A 21,470-nucleotide genomic window follows, 5' to 3' on the forward strand; every position below is an offset into this window, starting at 1 on the left:
AAATGAACCAGAATGCAGTTGGTGCGTTTGATTGGTCGGTTTCCAAAGAGCATGAACATTGCGGCATTTCACTCACCATCCCTATTGCAGCGTTGGTTTGTTGGGAAATGTTTAGCTGTGTTGTTGATGAAGCTGTTTTCTCTCTCCTGTCCAGGATGGGCCTTTTCTTCCCTTGGGAGATGTGCGAGATCCTCGGTCACAACGAATGTGGTGTAAACCACGAGAAATTTCCCTTCCTGTACCCAAGTTCAAGGTACGTGGCTGAAGCCGGGATAGGCGAGAATCTGCTCGATACAATAACTCATCAGGTGGCCATTAAAGCCCAATTAGGCGCTCAGCTGAAGAACTTGATTAGCTAACGTCAAATATATCCTTTTTAGAGTCCCTAATCAAGAATTGGTGTGCACCACGGACTGTCACAGCTATAGGCTGCAGTCTTCTCTGAAAGTCAGTCTGTGCCCTGCCCCCTTGCAGTTCTGACAGCAGGATGATGGTGTTTTTTCGCCGATGACTCTGCAATGTTGTCAGACGGTCAGCTGAGTGCAGCTGACCATCGGCAATAGGGAACTGCACGCATTACATAGTTACATAGTTATTTTGGTTGAAAAAAGACATACGTCCATCGAGTTCAACCAGTACAAAGTACAACTCCAGCCTGCTCCCTCACATATCCCTGTTGATCCAGAGGAAGGCGAAAAAAACCCCACAAGGCATGGTCCAATTAGCCCCAAAAGGGAAAAATTCCTTCCCGACTACAGATGGCAATCAGATAAAATCCCTGGATCAACATCATTAGGCATAACCTAGTAATTGTAGCCATGGATGTCTTTCAACGCAAGGAAAGCACCTAAGCCCCCTTTAAATGCAGGTATAGAGTTTGCCATAACCACTTCCTGTGGCAATGCATTTCACATCTTAATCACTCTTACTGTAAAGAACCCTTTCCTAAATAAATGGCTAAAACGTTTTTCCTCCATGCGCAGATCATGTCCTCTAGTCCTTTGAGAAGGCCTAGGGACAAAGAGCTCATCCGCCAAGCTATTATATTGCCCTCTGATGTATTTATACATGTTAATTAGTTCTCCTCTAAGGCGTCTTTTCTCTTGACTAAATAAACCCAGTTTATTTAACCTTTCTTGGTAAGCGAGACCTTCCATCCCACGTATCAATTTTGTTGCTCGTCTTTGCACCTGCTCTAAAACTGCAATATCTGTTTTGTAATGTGGTGCCCAGAACTGAATTCCTTATTCCAGATGTGGCCTTACTAGCCACTGTGTGATTAAAAAGTAGCACTGCTGGTACTTTCTTTTTTCCTGCAGTGGGAAAATACACATTGCTCCCACTGTGTTTTCGTGGTACAGGAAAACGGTCTGAGTTTTGCCAAGTGTGATTACTGCCTAACTTGAGATGGAAAAAAAAAATGTTAGATACTCGTCTAGGTAGAGGGAAGCCTCTTAATAGTCCAGAAGCTTCCTGTATCCTCTTCCAGACCACAGTTGCCTTGTGCTGACCCTCTGAACATCTCTGTCAAGAACTTGTTAGATATGTTCTCCTGGCTGCACTCCCTGCCGTGTACAAGCGCAGCCATAGTGTGCATGTGTAAGTACAGCCCTGCCTCATCCATGAGGGGGCGCACAGACGCAGGCTAAAAGAGGGTCCCAGCAGTGATGGGGTTGAGGAGGATGTGGGAAGCCTCTGCCGTGACTGTCTGAAACTGGAGAGGAGTCCTTCAACTATGATGTTTCTACATCTCTGCAGGAAAGCAAATGACAGCGGCTACTATGCTTGTGGGAGCTGCATACGTCATTGGGATGGTCCAACGACCATCAGCTCAAGGAGAGGGAATTTTTTTTTTCCCGCATCAAAAGGATGATTAATTGCTCCCCCGCGGCAGGCAATAAAGCGTCCCTAGAAGTCTGTCACTAACAGCTTCTCATGCAGAATGTCATATTTATGTAAACAGCAGGAGGGATTTTTTTTTTTTAACTTTTAACTCTTACTCTTCCTACTACTTTCTTTCTCCTATGTGTGAGTAATTTTTAGTTTTTTATTTTCTTATACATTTTGAAAGTGGTCTTGCAAGGTTGGGGTGAGGAAACTGGTTGGTGCTTTTCTAATCTCTCAGAGTTGTTCTTTAACACCTCCATCTTTTCCTCCTCAGTACGATAAGTTTTACGTCGGACAGCTCCCCCAGAAAGAGGTCACGTTTGCCCACCTCAACGACAACATCCGTGAGCCTTTCCTGGCCGACATGTGCCGCAAGTTTGGGCGTGTAGAGGAGGTGGAGATCCTGCTGCACCCAGAAACCCGCAAACACCTGGGGCTGGCCAAGGTCCTCTTCTCCAGCTCTCGCTCTGCCAAGGAGACCGTCAATAACCTCCACAACACCTCAGTGATGGGCAACATTGTCCACGCAGAGCTCGATCTGCTAGGTAAATATACATGGGCCGGTACAAAACTATATGCATGTGTGTCTCCCCAGCAGCAGATCCCCCTCTGTGGTACGTCTAACGTTGTGTAACCTGGATATCTGGTGTCATTTGCAGGTCAGCAGCGGAAGAAGTACTACGAACTGATAGTAAGCGGCTCTTACAACGCTCTGACCGTTCCCACCGGGATTTGGGCTCTGTCTGAACAGGTTAGTTATAGTCAGACTGACTTGTAACACTGGTCACCTAGTCATGAGATTCACTCCTAAGCCAGAGAGAGAGCTTGGAAGAGACTGCATGAGTAGCTGCACAGTCTGTGCTCCCTCTCACAGCTGCTCACTATACGGAGACTGATTGTCTTCCTGTTCTTTTAGTTCCTGTAGGTGCCTGAGCTCATCCATCTGTATACCACCTCTCCTTTTTACTCCCTCTAGGTTCTTGGGCTCCTCCCCCTGCATCCTTCCTAGATGCCTGCTCCCCTCTCCTTGCATTCTCCCTTGGTGGCCCCAGACTGCTCCCTCTGCATCCCCTCTTGGTGGCCCCCGTTGCATATCCTCATGGTATCCCCGGGCTGCTCCCTCTGCATCCCCTAATTCAGGCTTTCTCAACCAGGGTTCCCTGGAATCCCAGGGTTCCCTGAGGACTCTGCAGGGGTTCCTTGGCATTTTCCCCTATCGTGGGGGAAGTATAATAGAGCACATTATAATAGGTGGTACTGTAACAAGAAGCACTAAATTGGGGGCTCAGCATTATATGAGAGGCCCAGACCTTTCTGCACATAGGGGCAGCTATGTGCAATTATGTAATGTCCGGAATGGATAGTATCTAACTTAACCAAATGGATACCTAGTAGTAATCTTTCTCGTTTTTCTTATAAGCCTAATATGATCTTTCCTTCTATGATGATTCTAAAAGTGGAGCACCACATTACAGCCGCACTGGTTATTAGGGGTGCCGCAGCCTGGCCCTCCATGCTAAAATGTCTTTTATTATTATTCGTGCTTCACTTACTCTGTAGAATGTGAATTTGAGATTGAAGATGTTATGCCAACTGCATTTTTTTTCCTATTGTTTGTTCTGTTCTTAGTGAAAATTCATAAATAAAGAATCTTTAAAAAAAAAAAAATTGGGGGCTCAGGAGACAGTATAATGAGTGACAGTGTAATAGGGAGTAGTGAAATAAAAAGCTACACATACTTTTAAAGACCATGCCTCCTGCAAAATAAATGCAGGGGTTCTTCGAGATCAAAAAATTGTTTGCAGGGGTTCCTTGAGATCCAAAAGTTATTTGCAGGGTTCCTCTGGGGTAAAAAGGTTGAGAAAGGCTGCCCTAATTGGTAGCTTCGGGCTCCTCCCTCTGCACCTCCTCTTGGTTACCCTGGGCTCCTCTCCTTTCATGTCTTTCAGGTGTCTGTGCAACTCCCTCCACAGCTCCTTCCCGTCTAGCCATGCACCTTCCAACCACTCCCACTGCATTGACAATGTCCCTGTGCTATGGTGTAATGCCTGTCTGAACCCTTGTCCCCTGTAATCTATGATGATATTGAATAATATTGAATGTTGTAGAACTGTACAATTTTTAAAAGAAAAATTCTGTAGAAGCTGGTAATTGTAGTCAGTACACAGAGGGAAGTGCAAAGTCGTTACCTCATGTTGTTCTTTGTGTCGGCAGGTTGATAGTCGGCGACGTTCATCCAGTGATGGCTCCCTTCTTCCTGGAAACGGGACGCCATCCTCGCAAGATTCAGGATCCCAGTACACCCAGTACACCCCATCCATGTCTTCCTCCCAGGGCACTCCCTACACTCCGCGTTCCGGCACCCCCTACTCTCAGGACTCCGCCTACTCAAGCAGGTACTTCATTCTCATCCTAAAATGAAAATATTGGATCAGCCCAGGTTATGTTTAACCATTAGCAGCTTCAGCATAGACAACTTGTTTGAGATAAGTGCACAGCTTTTTACCTCAGTCTGCAGAGCTTGCTGTGCTGTAAATTCTTAGAATGCTCTGCTCTCTCTCTACTAGCAGAAAATATAGAAACTAAAAGCAGAAGTCCTCCGTTATTGTCTCACACTGCCCCCTAGTGATAAATGCCTATAAATGGACATTGCAGCAGTACTAATTAGAAGTAAAGGAAATGTAACAAATAAGAAATTAAAACTGGGTGAAAATAAATTGGCCCTGGCGCACTTGCAAGCCTCTTAATGAATTAGCTGCTGAAGGATTAACCACTTGAGGACCCACCCTTTACCCCCCCCTTAAGGACCAGCGCTGTTTTAGCTGATCTGTGCTGGGTGGGCTGTGCAGCCCCCAGCACAGATCAGGGTGCAGGCAGAGCGACCAGATCGCCCCCCTTTTTCCCCATTAGGGGGATGATGTGCTGGGGGGGGTCTGATCGCTCCTGCCTGCTGGGTGTTGCGGGGGGGGCACCTCAAAGCCCCCCTCCGCGGCGAGATTCCTCCCCTCCCTCTCCTACCTGTCCACCCCCGGTGATCCGCACTGCACAGGACGCTATCCGTCCTGTGCAGCCAGTGACAGGCTGTCCCCTGTCACATGGCGGCGATCCCCGCCGATCTGCCTTACGGCGCTGCTGCGCAGCAGCGCCGTACAATGTAAACAAAGCGGATTATTTCCGCTTGTGTTTACATTTAGCCTGCGAGCCACGATCGGCGGCCCGCAGGCTATTCACGGAGCCCCCCGCCGTGAATTGACAGGAAGCAGCCGCTCGTGCGAGCGGCTGCTTCCTGATTAATCAGCCTGCAGCTGGCGACGCAGTACTGCGTCACTGGTCCTGCAGCTGCCACTTTGCCGACGCACGGTATAAGCGTGCGGTCGGCAAGTGGTTAAAGAACAACTGAAGTGAGATGAATATGGAGGCTGTCATATTGTTTTCCTTGTAAACCATACCAATTGCCTGGCAGTCCTGCTGATCTGTTTGGCTGCGGTAGTGTCTGCATAACACCAGAAACAAGCATGCAGCTAATCTTAATAATGTGAGAAACACCTGGTCTGCATATGCTTCATGGTGAATGAATACTGTACCATTAGTAACGAGAGTGGATCCCTCTCATTTATTATATTCCTACTGTCTTCTTGATGTTCGTCTTTCTTTATTTCCTCATCCTATACTTTTTTTTTTTTTTTCCTTTTCTTCACTTTCATCTAAGGTTAGGAATTAGCCAGCCAGCCAGTATGTTAGGCCTAGGCTTGGGTATTTTACATTGGATGATGCAATAATATGGTTTATTTGTGAATGATATACATCCATTGTTACAGTTGTTATTTTTGACAGTATTAGTTTAAAGGGGTTCGGGGGGGGGGGGGGGGGGGGTGTAGTAATGTCCCACGCCGCCGTTTCCCGCCGCTGGTCCGGGTCTGATATTCGTCTAAGGCCTCGTTCACATCTAGCTAACGCAGATGGCTGTGCGATCCGAACGCAACGCGTACGATCGCACGCCATCTGCCCTGCTGCCCCGCTGCACTGCTAATCCCATCCATGACAGTGATGGAATCAGCTCTGCGCTTGCGGGCAAAATGCATGCAGCAGTACGCCAGCGCTTCCCAGCGCATCGTACTGCTGCACAGCGCACTAGATGTGAACGGTAGAAGGGCAGTCTATGCCCTTCTGCCGTTCTGGTGGTACGCAGGGTGTCAGCATTGCACAGCAGCGCATAGAAGCGCCCTAGATCTGAACGGGGCCTAAGAAGATGAAGAGTGCTCACTCGGCGTGCGTCATCGGGAGCTTACTGCGCAGGCACAATACAAAGTTTTCTTGTACTGCGCCTGCGCAGTAAGCTCTCGATGATGCCAGATGCAACTGTCTGAAAACGCACAAGCCTCCCCCCTCCAATAAATACTGAGGCTCCAGGGATGTCTGGCAGTCTCCCTTTATCTCTAGATGCTTTCCCACCACTGGTCTGCAGCTTTCTGTAAACATAATGGTGATCAATGCTCAAGGGAAGTGAAAGTTAGCCTTTTTAACTTTAGAGTAAGGGGAGAGCACTGCATTCATTTTGAAGGCAATATAAGGCCTGGTTCACACTGAAACAACGCAATCTCTAAGGGCTACTTTCCACTGAGTGCCTTTTGCGACCCGATCATGTTACAATCGCAAAAGGCTAGGTACTCGCTCTACTAATGGAAACCCTGTGAAGATTGTACCATTAGTGCGCTGCTTTTGCAACACAATTTTTCCCTATTGTAATCATCGTGCCTGCTGCATTGTTCCTGCGATTGGCCTATAAGGAATATAGGCGAGCAGGAAGATTGCATGGCAGTTGTAACGGCTATGCGAGTTTTCGGCGATTCTAAATATTTTTCCAGCTTTTTTTTCCCGATGAAAGTTGCAATCGCGCCGCACACCTGTCTTTCTGCAGCGGAATCATGGTAGTAAAACATAGAAACGCCATCACAGTGGAAAATAGTCCTAGCACTTAGCAATTTTTAAAATGATTTTTTCGGTAATTGAACCAGCCCTTTTAGTTCTGCTTTGGTACGGCCAGTGGGGATGGTTAATTAGATGCAAATATTTTCGATTTGATGCAGAATTATGCATATTGTTATGCAAATTTATTTAGATTGAACATTAACCAACCAAATTCTGCTCAGGTAAAACTTTTTTAATTGGTCTGTTTCCAAGCTGCAGAAATTTGCATACAAAATTTGCATGATCCTGCATCAATTAAAATGATTGCATCTCATTGACCGTTCCTCGCGGACAGTAATGTGGTGGTTGTCATTTCTTCAGAGAGAAACTTGTCAAGAAGCATAATTGGCCTCATTTATGGCCGAAAGTTTGAACTTGATGGACTTGTTGGTCTGATGACTTTGTCCTTGTCTTTGTCCTACAGGCAGGGCACCCCCAGCCATTCCAGCACCCATGAATCCTCAGGATACAAGTCGCGGCGACAGGAGAACAACTCTGGCGATTCATACTCGCGACGCTCTAGTCACCACTACTCTTCCACTTCCACATCCTCCTCCTCCTCCACGCAGCACGACAGTAGCCACAGGCGTTATCACCGCCACCAACACCGTACCTCCCCTCATTCCTACCGCTCCAGGCATCGGAAACCTCCCCCGCCTCCAGAGGAACCGCCTTTAAATCGCTTCCCTGGGACTCCTCCCCTACCCACTCCTCCGCCACTCCCCCCAGATGACCCTCAGACAGATCGGGACTATCGGTTACATCCGCCCTTACCACCCTCCCCGCCATCCACTTCCCTGCTTCAGCTACAGCCACCGCCGCCACCATCAGAGAGCTGGGAACCGCCTCCCCCTCCGCCGCTCCCGGCCTGTTCCCCTCCCCCGTCTCCGGCCCGCTCATGCTCCCCGCTACCGGATGGAATTTCTGAGAGTCTTCCATTCACGCAGCACAGTAGCAGCCTGGACTCGCGGATTGAGGCCCTCCTGAAGGAACAGCGCTCCAAATTCTCCTTCCTGCCCTCTGACACGGAGGAGGAAGACGAGGGGACGGGAGACGGGTCCACGCAGGAGACCAAAGTCCACGAGGACGTTCTTCCGCCACCACCTCCACCACCACTGCCTACGCACGGCCCTTACACACCTCCCCCACCTGCCAACTTCGAAGACGTGTCAGCAGAGGCCTTCCTAAGGTTTGGTGAGATCGCCAGGACAACGGCCAATGGACAGGAGCGGGTAAGATGACCTGACTTCTAATTCTAGCCGGAGAGCTAAAGTGAAAGGAATATGGAGGCAGCCATTTTATGCCGATTGCCTTGGTGGTCTTTGGGCTCCAATAGTGGAGATTATCATTTAGGAGGCTGAAAATTCCAGCTTGCATTTATATTTCATGCAAATTCTATGCAGATTGGAAATGGGCCGAGCAAATTAACTGCTTTTGATTACTCCAAGCTGCATGCAGTTTACATCGACTTTACAGGCAAGTGGAAGATGAGCTGCAGATCTCCTGGTCACGATTAAGGTGCCCATTACCGATACAATTGACTGTGTGATTGACTGGTTTGGGTACTTATTGGTGTTGATTGATGATGAATGATTGTTCTATTGATTTTTATTGGTCTGATCAGATTGGCTGTAATTTTCCTCCCAGTTGGTGGGCCAGAATGGTTGTTTCCCATCGGCAGGTCAATCGTTCGTTCGGGCAAATGTACCGTTAATTTAAGGTTATTACACACTTTGCAATTAATCGATAATTTGCAACCACGGTTGTGGAGTCAGTACAAAAATCATCTGACTCCAGGTACCCAAAATTGCTTCGACTCTCCAACTCCTCATCTCCGATCCCTTATTCTATTAGTTACCAGGGCTGTGGAGTTGGTAAAAATTTCATCAGACTCCTCAGTTTTATGAAACCACCGACTCCAGGTACTTTAAAATGACTCCACAGCCCTGTTTGCATTTGCAACACGTCCCACCTGCTTCCGATCGATAAAGGGATTGATTTTGTGCAGTACTGATCTCAAAATCGATACCATTATCAATGGAGTAGAAAGTGAGTTCCGCACGGTGTCGGTAGAGTCAAACGGCTTTATTTAAATCCACACATAGAGGCTTAAAACCAACACCACATGCTGACATGTCTCGGACGTTGCACGTCCTTAAAGAGAGTCTGAAAGCGAGAATAAATCTCGCTTCAGACCTCATAGTTAGCAGGGGCATGTGTGCCCCTGACAAAACGCTGCTATCCCGCCGCTAAACGGGGGTCCCTTCACCCCCAAATCCCCTCGGTGCAGCGGGGGAGCGCTTCCTGGTTGGGGCAGGGCTAACCGCCGCAGCCTTTCCCCACGCGCGTCTGTCAGACGCGTATCTCCGCCTCTCCCCCGCCCCTCTCAGTCTTCCTTCACTGAGAGGGGCGGGGGAGAGGCGGCGATGCGCGTCTGATAGACGCGACTGGAGGCAGGGCTGCAGCCGTTAGCCCTGCCTCCAGGAAGAAGAAGATTTACAACCAACTTGCGACCAAGTCTTGCGGGGGTGGGTTTGGGTGTGAAGGGACCCCCGTTTAGCCGCGGGATAGCAGCGTTTTAGCAGGGGCACACATGCCCCTGCTAACTATGAGCTCTGAAGCGATTTATTCTCGCTTCAGAGTCTCTTTAATCATAGCATGATCAATGGAAACGGATCGGAAATATCAATAATTATCTCTGAATGGGAAATTGCCCGTCGATCTAACAGGTATATTGCATTGTGTGTACCAGGTGATAGGCAGAGGATTGGCATGTCGACCATTAGAGTAGTATCTTGTATGGGAAAGCAATGGCGGCCTCCATAGTCTTCTCACTTCTGCTTTTTATTTTATTTTTTTTTATTTTGTTACTGTTGTCAAGACATGAGCAATACCTCTTATTCCATCTTTACACATTGAAGCCCTAGTCAGTGAAGGAAAAAAACAAACATTGTTCATCTTTTGTTGTTACCATCAGAATCGGGTGTCTTTTTTTTGTTTGTTTTGTTTGGCCTTTAGTTTTATGTAATGGTGTCTAAATGTACGACAGTGGTGTCAGATTTGCTGCTGTTACATTGCAAAGCATGCTGGGAGCAGAATCTTTGGAGATCTGTGGGTGGTTTCCTATGAGCCAGAGCTCACCTGCTGCACTCAAGGATTAAGGCTGGCCAGTGAGATGCTAATTTTTGAATTGGTGCTAATTGTTCACTGATTTTATTCAAACATATGTAGTAGCTGTTGCATTTATTTGGTCCATTTTCAGTCTGGATAAATTTGTGTCAACCTGAAACTATACAGCATCGCATTGACCATCCTTGTGGGAGACCAGTTGCTATGATCATGTCAGTATTCCCAGCCTGAAGCAGATCCATGGTCTGCCTGTTGACTACGTACAGAGTCTTTCTTCCACCTAGAGGCATTGTTTTAATGAGATGCATGTGATCATGTGACCTGTGATCATGTGACCTTTGATCATGTGACCTGACATATAATCTGTGGGGACTGCTCTATTACAACTGGAATAGGTTATAGTAGAATAGAGGTCCTTAGAAGGAGCACAATACAGGCTTTTCCTACCACCCTGGACTGAGGCTTTACAATGGTTCTCCCTGAAGAAGCCACACTTTACTAATGACTGCAAGCTAACATGCTGTCACTAGGGAGGCAGCAGGGATCACAATTTGCCCCTCCTCTCCATGATGTCACTTAAAGAGAACCTGTAACTCCAAAAAGTGCCCCTGGGGGGTACGTGCCTCGGGAGGCTGCCATATTTATTTCCATTCAAGCATTAAAAGTTGCCTCGCTATCCTGCTGATCCTCTGCCTCTAATACTATCAGCCATAGTAGGCCTGAACGATTTTAGGAAAAGATTGAATTGCACGATTTCTGACAGAAATTGCGATTTCGATTCGATTCACGATTTTTTTTCAATTTGAGCCTTTGCACTAAATTCTCAAAGTACAATACCATTTACAAACATGCACTGACAGAAAATGACAACATACTATCAAATTCATAGTATGATGTCATTTTCTGTCATGTTTATAAAGGTTACTGCATTATGTGAATTTATCTAAACAAATAGCTATAAATCTAAAATGCGGTGATGAAAATTAAAGGCAAGAAATAAGAATTGCTTTCAATTAAATGTATTAATATGAAACATGCATGTGTCTTGCATGAACATTCTTGAGGGCCCGCTTCCACTTGTGCCGCACGCGTCAGCGAGACGCGCGGCGGCACTTCCGGGTCTGCGGGTACGCAGACGAATCCCATCAGCCGTGCCATGCAAGGCTATGGGATTTGCAGCCTCCCGCACAACTTCAGATGGAAATGCCGGCCGAATCGCTAGCGCAAGCGATTCGGCTGGCGGCACTATTCATCCCTACGGCAGAGTTTCCCTGTGCGATTTGCCTGCGGGGTAACTCTGCGGATTTGGCGTGGTTTCCGCGCTAGTGGAAACAGGCCCTTAAAGTTTTTTTACTGCCCCCGCTGCAGCTTTGCAGATTGCAGAAAGATCACCACACAGTCACACCACAGCAGTCATCATCATTATCACGCTGACACAATGTGCAGCGTGACAGAGGTGATACAAAACTTGAATGACAGGGTGTGGGCGGAGTCTGCTGCTTATGTTAGTGTGATTGACTTGCATGTGGGCGGAGTCTGCCGCCAGCCCAGCAAATGATGTGGAAGTGCTGGGAGGAGGGAGTCGCCAAGTAAGAGCCAGACTCTGCCGCTCATACCACAAAAAAAAAAAAAGTGACACAATAGTGATTGTTTGCTGACAAGTGATTTTCAGCAGACTAGGCGTGCAATCTGCCCAGCTTATGATGTGGGGGTGCTGGGAGGAGTAAGCCACTGGGACGGAGTGTAAGAGGGGTGGGCGGAGTCTGCCGCTCGTAACAAGAAGTGATTGACAGCCGTGCAGGCGGAGTCTGCCGCCCGCCCAGCTAATGTTGTAGAGATGCTGGGAGGAGTGACCTGCGGCGACACGTGAGAGCCTGCGGGCGGAGTCTGCCGCCCGCTCCGCTGATTGGCTGCACTCTAAAGTTAGTGGAGAGAGTGAGCCGCCTCCATCACGGCAAGTGTAAACACTGGCACTAAGCCGCCGCGCACCGCCGCTGCATAGAGCGGGAGAGGGTACTGCTGGACTGGCTACAGAGGGGGGTGAAAATCGTTGCTATGGCGATCACGGAATCGTCATTTCCGTGATCGCGATTTCGGTCCAAAAACGATTTATCGTTCAGGCCTAAGCCATAGGCCTTGAACAAACATGCAGCAGATCAGGTGTTTCTAACATTGTCAGGTCTGCCAAGTTTAGCTGCATGCTTGTTTCTGGTGTGATTCAGCCACTACTGCAGCCCAATAGATCAGCAGGGCTGCCAGACAACTGATATTGTTTAAAAGGAAATAAATATGACAGCCTCCATATACTTCTCACTTTGAGTTGCCTTTAAATGTGCACCCTGTATCTGCAGTTGATGATACAGCAGGAGATTTGAACTGGTGGGTACCTTGAGGACTTCTCTCAAAGCCATTGGGGGAGAGGTCATTTCCAGTCATGTTTGATTGCCTGTATATTTTAAGTGTAACTTATAACAAATAGGCTGCTGATAGCTTTATGTTTGGAGTTAGCCCTGCTGCTGATGCTGATGTATAATCCAGTTGCTATATATTGATATGTCAGGCCTTCCAGAGAGATGATGTGCGCTGCCACTGCTGACTTCATTTTATTCATGCTGGTTGCCTGGCTGTTATGCTGTCACTAACTAACCGTCAGTGTTGGCCAGTGTGTAAAATCTGATATAAAACGCATTGCTCGTTTGTGGTAGAAAGCAGATATGAGTTTGAATGCTGCATTATGGCGAATGTTCGATTCAATGTCCTATCCGCTTTCTACCACAAATGAGCAATCCGTTTTATCAGATTTTACCCAGGCATGGGCAAACTTGGCCCTCCAGCCGTTACGGAACTACAAATCCCACAATGCATTTGCCTTTGAGTCATGACTGTGGCTGTCGGACTCATGCAATGCATTGTGGGACTTGTAGTTCCTCAACAGCTGGAGGGCCAAGTTTGCCCATGCCAGTTTTACACAGTGGCCACCACTGACGGTTAAAGCTACGCAGGCATCTGAGCCAATGAGGGAGTATTGAACGACTGTGCAGCTAGTTCAGTACTTCTCAGTGCAGCACAAAACTATGCAGCTGTCCACCTTCCTGTCACCCAAGTGCCTCCAAAAGTCTAACCTAAAACATTATACATAATGTATAGGTGTACATGTATGTGTCATAAGTAGCAATACAGTTATTGCTGGATCAGTAGGGACTTAGCTAAAAAAACACTGATCCATATGGGGGAAACTGCTTCTAGATCTAAAGTGCAGGGATCACCATGGCAGCAAGGCGTGGGGCACTTTGTTTTCTTAGCATGCAAGTAGTAGAGTTGGTTATTGAGATGCCAGTAATTTGCATAATTCAAATTGCCAGCGGTTTAGAACTGGGCCAGGCAGATTCAGCAAGGAGTGCATTTGATTGGTCCATTTTTGTAATCCGCATTAAAGTGGACCCAAATTAAAAATACAAGATTTCAGAAATAAAATCCACTTTCTAAATTATGATAAATAGCAGCCGTTTTTCAGCTGCATGATGACAAATATAAATTATTTTACATTTATTGGAGGAACCCCTCCCTTCCTTTCATATTGCCGGGACAGAATCCCAGCAGACTGGTGGAGTAGGTGGTGTCTGGCAATGGAGGAATTGCTAATGGCTGCCACCTGTATAACCCTAGTTATGGAAAGAGAAGGGTGAAAAGCATGCACTGAAATGCTCATTGGCTTGAAGGGGTGTTTATTTATCTTTGTATGTGGCCGAGTGGTGTAACTAAATATTTTGAGTTTAAAAAATGTTTGGCATGGGTCTGCTTTAAGCTTGCATGGAAGCTGGTGGTATTTACATGTCATTGACCATCCCCTCCCCGTCCCCCCCCCCCCCCCCCCCCCGTCAGCAGTGGCAGCTCCCATCATCACTTGGTGTGGCGGTCCGATTGGCTGCGATCAGATGCGATTGGCTTTGTGTGAGTCCATGTTTAGCCATTGTAGTAAGTGATGGATGCTGTGATCCGGGTACCCCAGTAACACTCTTGTTTTGCTGTTTCACTGAAGTGCCGCCTTGGCACAGTCCGCTCCCGCTGCCGTCCACGGCGTCCGCTCATTGACACCTACTGGGATCGTACATACTAGTGTCCTGTGACATCCCTGGCAGACACTCCTGGACTCAGAGTGACACACTCAGCAGAGATTGGCTTCTTTTTTGTTTTCATTGATGATTGGACTGGCTTTGTGTTTTGCACTTATTCATTATGATGACTTTATTGCTGTTTAATAGTCACACTGTAAATAAAAGTGCCTTGTTGTAAGCATGCTATGGGCTGCCTCCTCCATTGTTTCTTCAGGCACAAATGTGATGGCAATCATTGGGTAACTGAAAGCAGACCTGAACTCTTGCACATGAGTCAAGGAAACACAGAGAAATCAACCCTCTGTGTTTTATAGAGAACAGCCTGTTTAATTCTCCCTTCTCAGCCAGTAATAAGCTAGTGTAATATGAGCTGTGAGCTGTCTGTCGACTCTGAGCTAATATGTATACACAGGAGGTTAACCTTTGCTGCGCTCCCACGATACCAGGAAGTAACCACTCTGCAGCATCTCAGGAGTTTGATAAGCTGTGATGTTTTTCTTTAAGGGATGTTAATCACGCTGCTGCTTATCTTTCAGAGCAGGGAGGAAGTTCTGAGTTCAGGTCTGCTTTGAGGTAAAATCAGTTATTTATTTATTTGGGAAGGGGGGGGGAGAGTATCTGACTTTTCATACATCAGTAGAGTCACACACCTGAAACAAGCAAGCAGCAAATGCAGTCACACTTCAGTCAGAGCACTTGATTTGCTGCATGCTTATTCGGGGTCTATGGTTAAAAGTCTTAAAAGCAGAGGATCAGCAGAACAGCCATGGGGTTTGCAATGTTTAGGAGCAAATACATATTTCAGCCTCCATAATCCTCCCAGTTCAGGTGTGCTTTTAGCTGGCTATACACTTTACAATATTTGTGCCCGGTTATACATTTGATTCAACAAGAATTTCCAGTTGGGCAAAAATTGTGGTTAACCACGGCAACACGATAGTCGCACGATCACCCCGCATATGGCGTTAGGTGAGCAGGAATGGGGGTTCTTGGCCGACGTTGAGAACGCTGTTTGGGGGTTGGTGGGCAGTGCGGTTGTATGGCTAGCTTTAAGCTCTGAATACTTGCTTGAATGCAAAACCAGGCACATGATCTGAAGAACAGAAATGTAAGTGCAGGGCTAGGGAAATTTACATGGAGTTCAGTAGCTTGTCTGTCCAATCCAGAAACCAGCCGTAAACGTTTTTTAGAAGTCTGCTTCAATGGCCGTAATTAGAGAAACTGGAATGATGGACTCCACCTGTAAATTAAAAAAAAATCCCTGGCTACTTAACCAATTATGCCTCCAGGAGGCCACGTGCGCCTCCGCGCGCTCCCACGGACGATCGCGCGCATGTACGCGCATGACCGGCCTGCGGTTTGTTAGCCAGGCAATTGGTGAATCGGGCTATGGTGCCTGATCACTGATTCCTCTCCCCCGCAGAAAAAGCGACAGCTTCTCTCGGAAGCTTCGCTTTTTCTGGCTTCATGCGTCCCTTTAAGCGTATGTTACGCTTAGAGTGGCGTCATGTAAACAAACTCATGCCATCTTGTGGGCAAAAAGTAAAACTACAACTAAATGTAAAAAAAAATAAAAACATGCACATATATTTACCCCAAACAGATACTATTTACATCCCACCCTCCCAAAAATACCCAAATAAAATGTTTAATATATAAAAAAAAAAACATTACAATAAAAAAAAAAAAAACATGTAAATATTTAACTAAGGGTCTAAACTTTTTAAATATCAATGTAAAGATGAAATAGTTCTCTTTTTTTTTTTTTTTTACTTTTAAACTTGTAAATACTGATGGATGCAAAACGGAAAAAAATGCACCTTTATTTCCAAATAAAATATTGTCGCCATTCATTGTGATAGGGACATAATTTAAATGGTGTAATAACCGGGACAGATGGGCAAATACAATACGTGAGTTTTAATTATGAAGGCATGTATTATTTTAAAACTATAATAGCTGAAAACTGAGAAATGATTTTTTTTCCATTTTTTTTCTTATTCTTCCTGTTAAAATGAATTTACAGTAAAGTGGCTCTTAGCAAAATGTACCACCCAAAGAAAGCCTAATTGGTGGTGAAAAAAACAATCTATAGATCAATTCATTGTGATAAGTAGTGATAAAGTTATAGGCTAATGAATGGGAGGTGAACATTGCTCGGATGCATAAAGTGAGAACGACTGAAGGCTGAACTGGTTAAAGAGGAACTTAAACCCAGGACTGACCTTTATCCCTTTTAGTAGCTGATACCCCCTTTCCCACCAGAAATCTTTACCTTTTTCATCAGGGGGGGTCTGTATGGCTGATATTGTGGTGAGACCCCTCCCACAGTGTGATGTCATGACCCAAGGTCCTGACAGTTTGCTGTCTGTGAACCTCATTGCATTGTGGGAAATACAGGCTTGTTCCAACTGCCAAGCAAGCAAAACGTTCTGTGCATAGAACACTCAGTGATGAACATTCCATACAGAACCACCTGTGATAGATGCTAGAATTTGAAAAAAAACAAAACAAAACCAATTTTATTGATTATTTTCACTACAGTTCCTCTTTAATTCCTGGGATTTTTCTAGGCCACGCACTGGTCATAAAACGATTCTCGAGCAACCAACAACTTATGCAAATAGTATAACCAATAACCATTCTGTACATATTGCAAAAATACGGTCATTCGCAACACAGCATAGACTGGAAAAAATGACAGAGATGTTCATTCAAGTGGAGAAAGTAAATGCCTGCCTATGTGTGCCTCATTCAGATTCTGAGGATAGCTGTATGGTACACAGTGTTCTCCCCAGAATTTTTTTCCAGCCGGGTGGCATGAAAATATAGCCGTGTGGGGTGAAATGAGAGAATGGAAGGCTGGCGCTTTTTTGGACAACTGCTTACAACAGAGGAGGAGGTGAGCCGATGACAGCCGGGTGCTCACCAAAACTAGCCGGGTGGAGCGCCCAGCTAAAAGAACCTGGGGAGAACACTGGGTACATGTGGTTCCCCTTGAGCAATACTAGCCTGAATGCTTCCTTCAGGATAGATTGTTTATAGCGCCTGAGATCGGTCGTTACGTTTTCACATTGCGCTGCTTATCCATGAACAAATATCTGATGACCCGTCCTAGATTATTTCCAACGACTTTTATCTGGCTTCAGCACTTTACTGTTGTTGCTCATTTCCTGTGTGTGGTGACTCTGTAACCTCAGGGTTTACATCTAAGGCTGGAAGTGAGGTAAAATCTCACCAGCTGAGACACAGACCGCAGTAAAAGTCCTGACAATCCTTACGATTCCCTGCTTTTCTTTCAATATTAAATACAATTTGTTGGCTTTTAAATTAAATCTTAATTTCAGGAGAAAATTTTAGTTTTGGACATTGTAGAAAGAACTTTTGTCCAATAAGGAGATTTTCTTCTCACTTTTCCCTGGGACCTCCGTGGGCCCTCTTGCCTTTAATGCTAAAATCTTAAAGAGAACCCGAGGTGTGTTTAAAGAATGTTATCTGCATACAGAGGCTGGATCTGCCTATACAGCTCAGCCTCTGTTGCTATCCCAAACCCCACTAAGGTCCCCCTGCACTCTGCAATCCCTCATAAATCACAGCCGTGCTGTGAGGCTGTGTTTACATCTGTAGTGTCAGTCTCAGCTGCTCCCCCGCCTCCTGCATAGCTCCGGTCCCTGCCCCGTCCCTTCCCTCCAATCAGCAGGGAGGGAAGGGATGCAGGCGGGGACCAGAGTTCTGCAGGAGGCAGGGAGAGCAGCAGACTGACACTATAGAGATAAACACAGCCAGCTCTGACAAGCTGTTTGTCAGCAGCGTGGCTGTGATTTATGAGGGATTGCAGAGTGCAGGGGGACCTTAGGGGGGTTTGGGATAGCAACAGAGGCTGGGCTGTATAGGCAGATCCAGCCTCTGTATGCAGATAATCTTCAAACCCACCTCGGGTTCTCTTTAAATCCCATGGGCCCTCCTGTAAGGGAAAGTATTTACCCATCTTGTCTTCTCCCCACAAGTCATCCCCAAAGCTCGTGTATGATGGCTTCCAACGCATAGCTCTGCCCCCTGAAGAAAAACGCAGGCTGTTTTTTCTGTAGACAGACAAACCGGCCTACTGTTTCAGGGATGGGGCTATGAGCTGGAAGCCGCCACATAGAGGGGCTTCAGGGAAAACTGAGGGGGGGGGGGGGGGGGCTGGAAGACAGTCAAATATAGTTTACCTTAGAGGAGGGCCTGTGGGATCTAAGATTTTAGCTGGATATTTGCTTTAGTGTTGGTGGTCCTGAGGCCTGGGACTGAGGGACCTCATTGACCTCTTTGGAATCCATCTGATCTGAGCAGAAAGTGGATTGATCATTTTCTGACTGACAATTGGTTGGGGGAATCATCGTTTTACCGCCATGTCCCTCATGTGTGCAAGAATTTAAAGTGGGATTATATTCTCAAAACTAAAATTTCAGTAAGTATTCTTAGGTATAGAAATGAACATTTGCAAGTATTCCCTGTGTGTAAAAACATTAACTTTCACTGCAGAGAGCATTAAGGCTCGTACACACGGCGGATAATTCAAGCAGATCGTTGAAATCCAGTCTTATCAGCTAACGGACCGACCGTACACACGCCCGATTTGATGTCCAAATGACCGTTTTCGGGGCGGGGGGGGGGGATCCGACATGTGTAGGTCCCTTTTCAGACTTGCTTATCTCTGGCTAATCGGCAAATGTAAACATTGCCGTCCAGGAGACACTCTCTGCCTGTGTCTTTGTTCTGCTACCTCCTCATTCTCTCTGCACTCTGGCAACAGCTGAGTTACTTCAGCAGAAAAGGAGGGGGCAAAGTAAAGACATAGGCAGAGAGATTCTTGCCGGCAATGAATCATTGTCGATTAGCCAGAGATGAGCAAGCCTAGACTGCTATATGTAGTAAAAATACATGTTTTTACACAGTGAATACTTGGGCATGCTTTCAAATGTTCTTTTATGTAGCTAACAGTAGTTACTGAAATGTTACTTTTGGGAGTATAATCCCATATTTAATCTCCTGCACTTTTATTTTTTGATGTTTAGACTTTTATTGACACGTATAGATGAATTAGAGCAGTTTGTTGTGGAGTCTGGTTAACGCGCCTTATATTCATTTTTTTTTGTGGTCTTTGGAATCTTTAATATTTTTTGCCTTTTTTTTTTTTAAATTTTTTTTAAACAAAATCTACCTTATTTAATTTTCATTAGCATCTTTGAGAACCTAATCTATTGTACCTCATTTAAATTTTTGAATTTGCAATCTTGTGAACCTAATTTGCCTCTTAGAGTGAGGGGTTTTTTTTGCATTTTTTTTTTGTTCCTCTTTATTTTCTTGCATTTTGTTCACCTTTTTTGTATATCAATATTTTTTTTATTTTTTTTTTGCCAAACATGTAACTACATCTCTCTGCTGCTCACTATATAACTTTCATTTATCTCTTTAACTATAAACATTTCAAAGAAAGATCAATTATATGTTCTTTAGAGAGAAGCCCACCTCTAGTGCCTACACCACCTTGCTGTTTTTTAATTGTTTTTAAAAGTTTTGGCATTTATTTCCTTTTTTTAGGGTCTGTCCCATCAATAAAATTGTTATAATGTTCACATACATCGTGTCCTTTTTTTCTTTTAATTCTTTGGCTGGAGTGTAATGGTGAAGGGCTCTGCCTCTAACGTAGGAGACCTGGGATTCGAATCTCGGCTCTTCCTACTCAGTAACCCAGCACCTATTCAGTAGGAGACCTTGAGCAAGACTTCCTATCACTGCTACTGCCTATAGAGCTTGAGTTCTGCCACTTTGAGTACGCCTGGAGTGGAGAAATCGAGAGCCCAATATGGTGTAGTATGACAAAATTGATTGGATAAATTAAACAGTGAGATGGTAATACTCACAAACACGGGTTACCACCTAGATAACCACTCATTAGGCAGGTGAGGAGATTAGACCTGTCCTCACTCAGGATTAAGAAGTCGCTCTCTGTAGATAGGAAGAAAGATCACCCCTCCACCTGGGGTGGACTCAAATATATTGGTAGGTGAACAGAGGCGCCAGAAGGATAAAGGTACATAAACATTTTTCATAAATTGCTGGGAGGAAGTGGTGGACCCGCCTCCGTTAAAGCAGACACCAAGGACTGTAAATATATAGATATACACATTTATTGAAAATACCCCAAAGATGCAACGCGTTTCGCGGGCACAGCCCACTTCTTCAGGCAATAAGCAGGGGATAAACAGCAATTCAGCTATACCAAGCAGAGCGCCTCTGTTCACCTACCAATCTATGCCTGGAGTGGAATATAATTGTTCTGTGTCTTAATTTGAGTAGCTCTGGTTTGTGTTTTGGGGATAGATCTTTTTATTGTGTTTAGCTATTTGTATAACCTGTCCTACAAATCATGGCTTTCTTACCATTTGGGAATTTTGTTGATGTTTTATGCAGTCTGAAATGGACCAATCAGTTTAAACCTTGATGGGAATCGATTGGTCCGTTTTACAAGCTGCATACATTTGCATACAAAATGTACATAATCCTACATGAAATTGGAAATCTTTGCATCTCACTGATCATCCCTGGTGAATTCCACTTGGTACATTCTCCAACAGCTTCGCAATTTAATAGAAATCATAACCCTCCTTCATTTAACTTTTCTCCTGAGTTTTCTGAAGCTGTTTATTCGTCTTCTCTACAAAATATCTTTTCAGCCCCCCAGCAAATGGAAAATTGCTATAATGTTTACAAAAAAGCAGTATCAAGCGTAAATGAATTCAGGATAGCTGATTTTGTGTATGTTTTTGTGTGCTGGGGGTTAAGAGGTCTAAAAAAAAGTCTTCTTTGACAAACCACTGGAGGTAAGTTTGGTGAATCAGGGCCCATGTGGCTGCATCAGGAGGCGGGACTTTTAGTTCACAGGAAGTAGGTGGTCAGCAGTTATAAGGACACTGCCTGTCTGCCACGCTTGCTTGCTTCAGTTGCTTGTCTTCCACTACGGTAACAACCCATTGAAAAAGGACTATATCCGAAACGCCAGCGTCTGGGTAATATATGGGGGTGGCAGCACTTCCCCTCATTCTGCAAATTGCTTTTTCTACGCTGTGCTATTTGCTACAGTTTGCTGTGAATCTTTTAAAGAGACATTGACTTTCTATGTACCTTACCTGGATCACTCTATTATCTACATACAAGTGCACTATTTGTGCTGGAACTCTGTATGCTTATGATTAATCTTGAATCCAGGCTGGTGCTATTTTACTTGCTGTTGTATATTTATTATATTCGTATCACTTTTGTAACTAATGGTTGTCCTGCTGACATCTGGTATATTTCTGTACATTTGAGATATATATATATATATAT

General features: G+C 45.5%; 1 protein-coding gene across 2 annotated transcripts in view; it reads left to right on the forward strand.

Moving 5' to 3' along the window:
• The window catches only part of SETD1A (SET domain containing 1A, histone lysine methyltransferase), a 100,137-nt gene that overhangs the window by 12,461 nt on the left and 66,206 nt on the right, over positions 1-21,470 (forward strand). For both annotated transcript variants that reach the window (XM_068243923.1, XM_068243922.1), the window contains exons 3-7: positions 155-253; positions 2,162-2,432; positions 2,547-2,638; positions 4,102-4,283; positions 7,280-8,087. In XM_068243923.1, the coding sequence (XP_068100024.1) occupies positions 155-253; positions 2,162-2,432; positions 2,547-2,638; positions 4,102-4,283; positions 7,280-8,087 (1,452 nt within the window). The remainder of the gene's footprint in view (positions 1-154; positions 254-2,161; positions 2,433-2,546; positions 2,639-4,101; positions 4,284-7,279; positions 8,088-21,470) is intronic.

The sequence above is a fragment of the Hyperolius riggenbachi genome, chromosome 7 (assembly GCF_040937935.1).
Source record: "Hyperolius riggenbachi isolate aHypRig1 chromosome 7, aHypRig1.pri, whole genome shotgun sequence".
NCBI lineage: Eukaryota > Metazoa > Chordata > Amphibia > Anura > Hyperoliidae > Hyperolius > Hyperolius riggenbachi.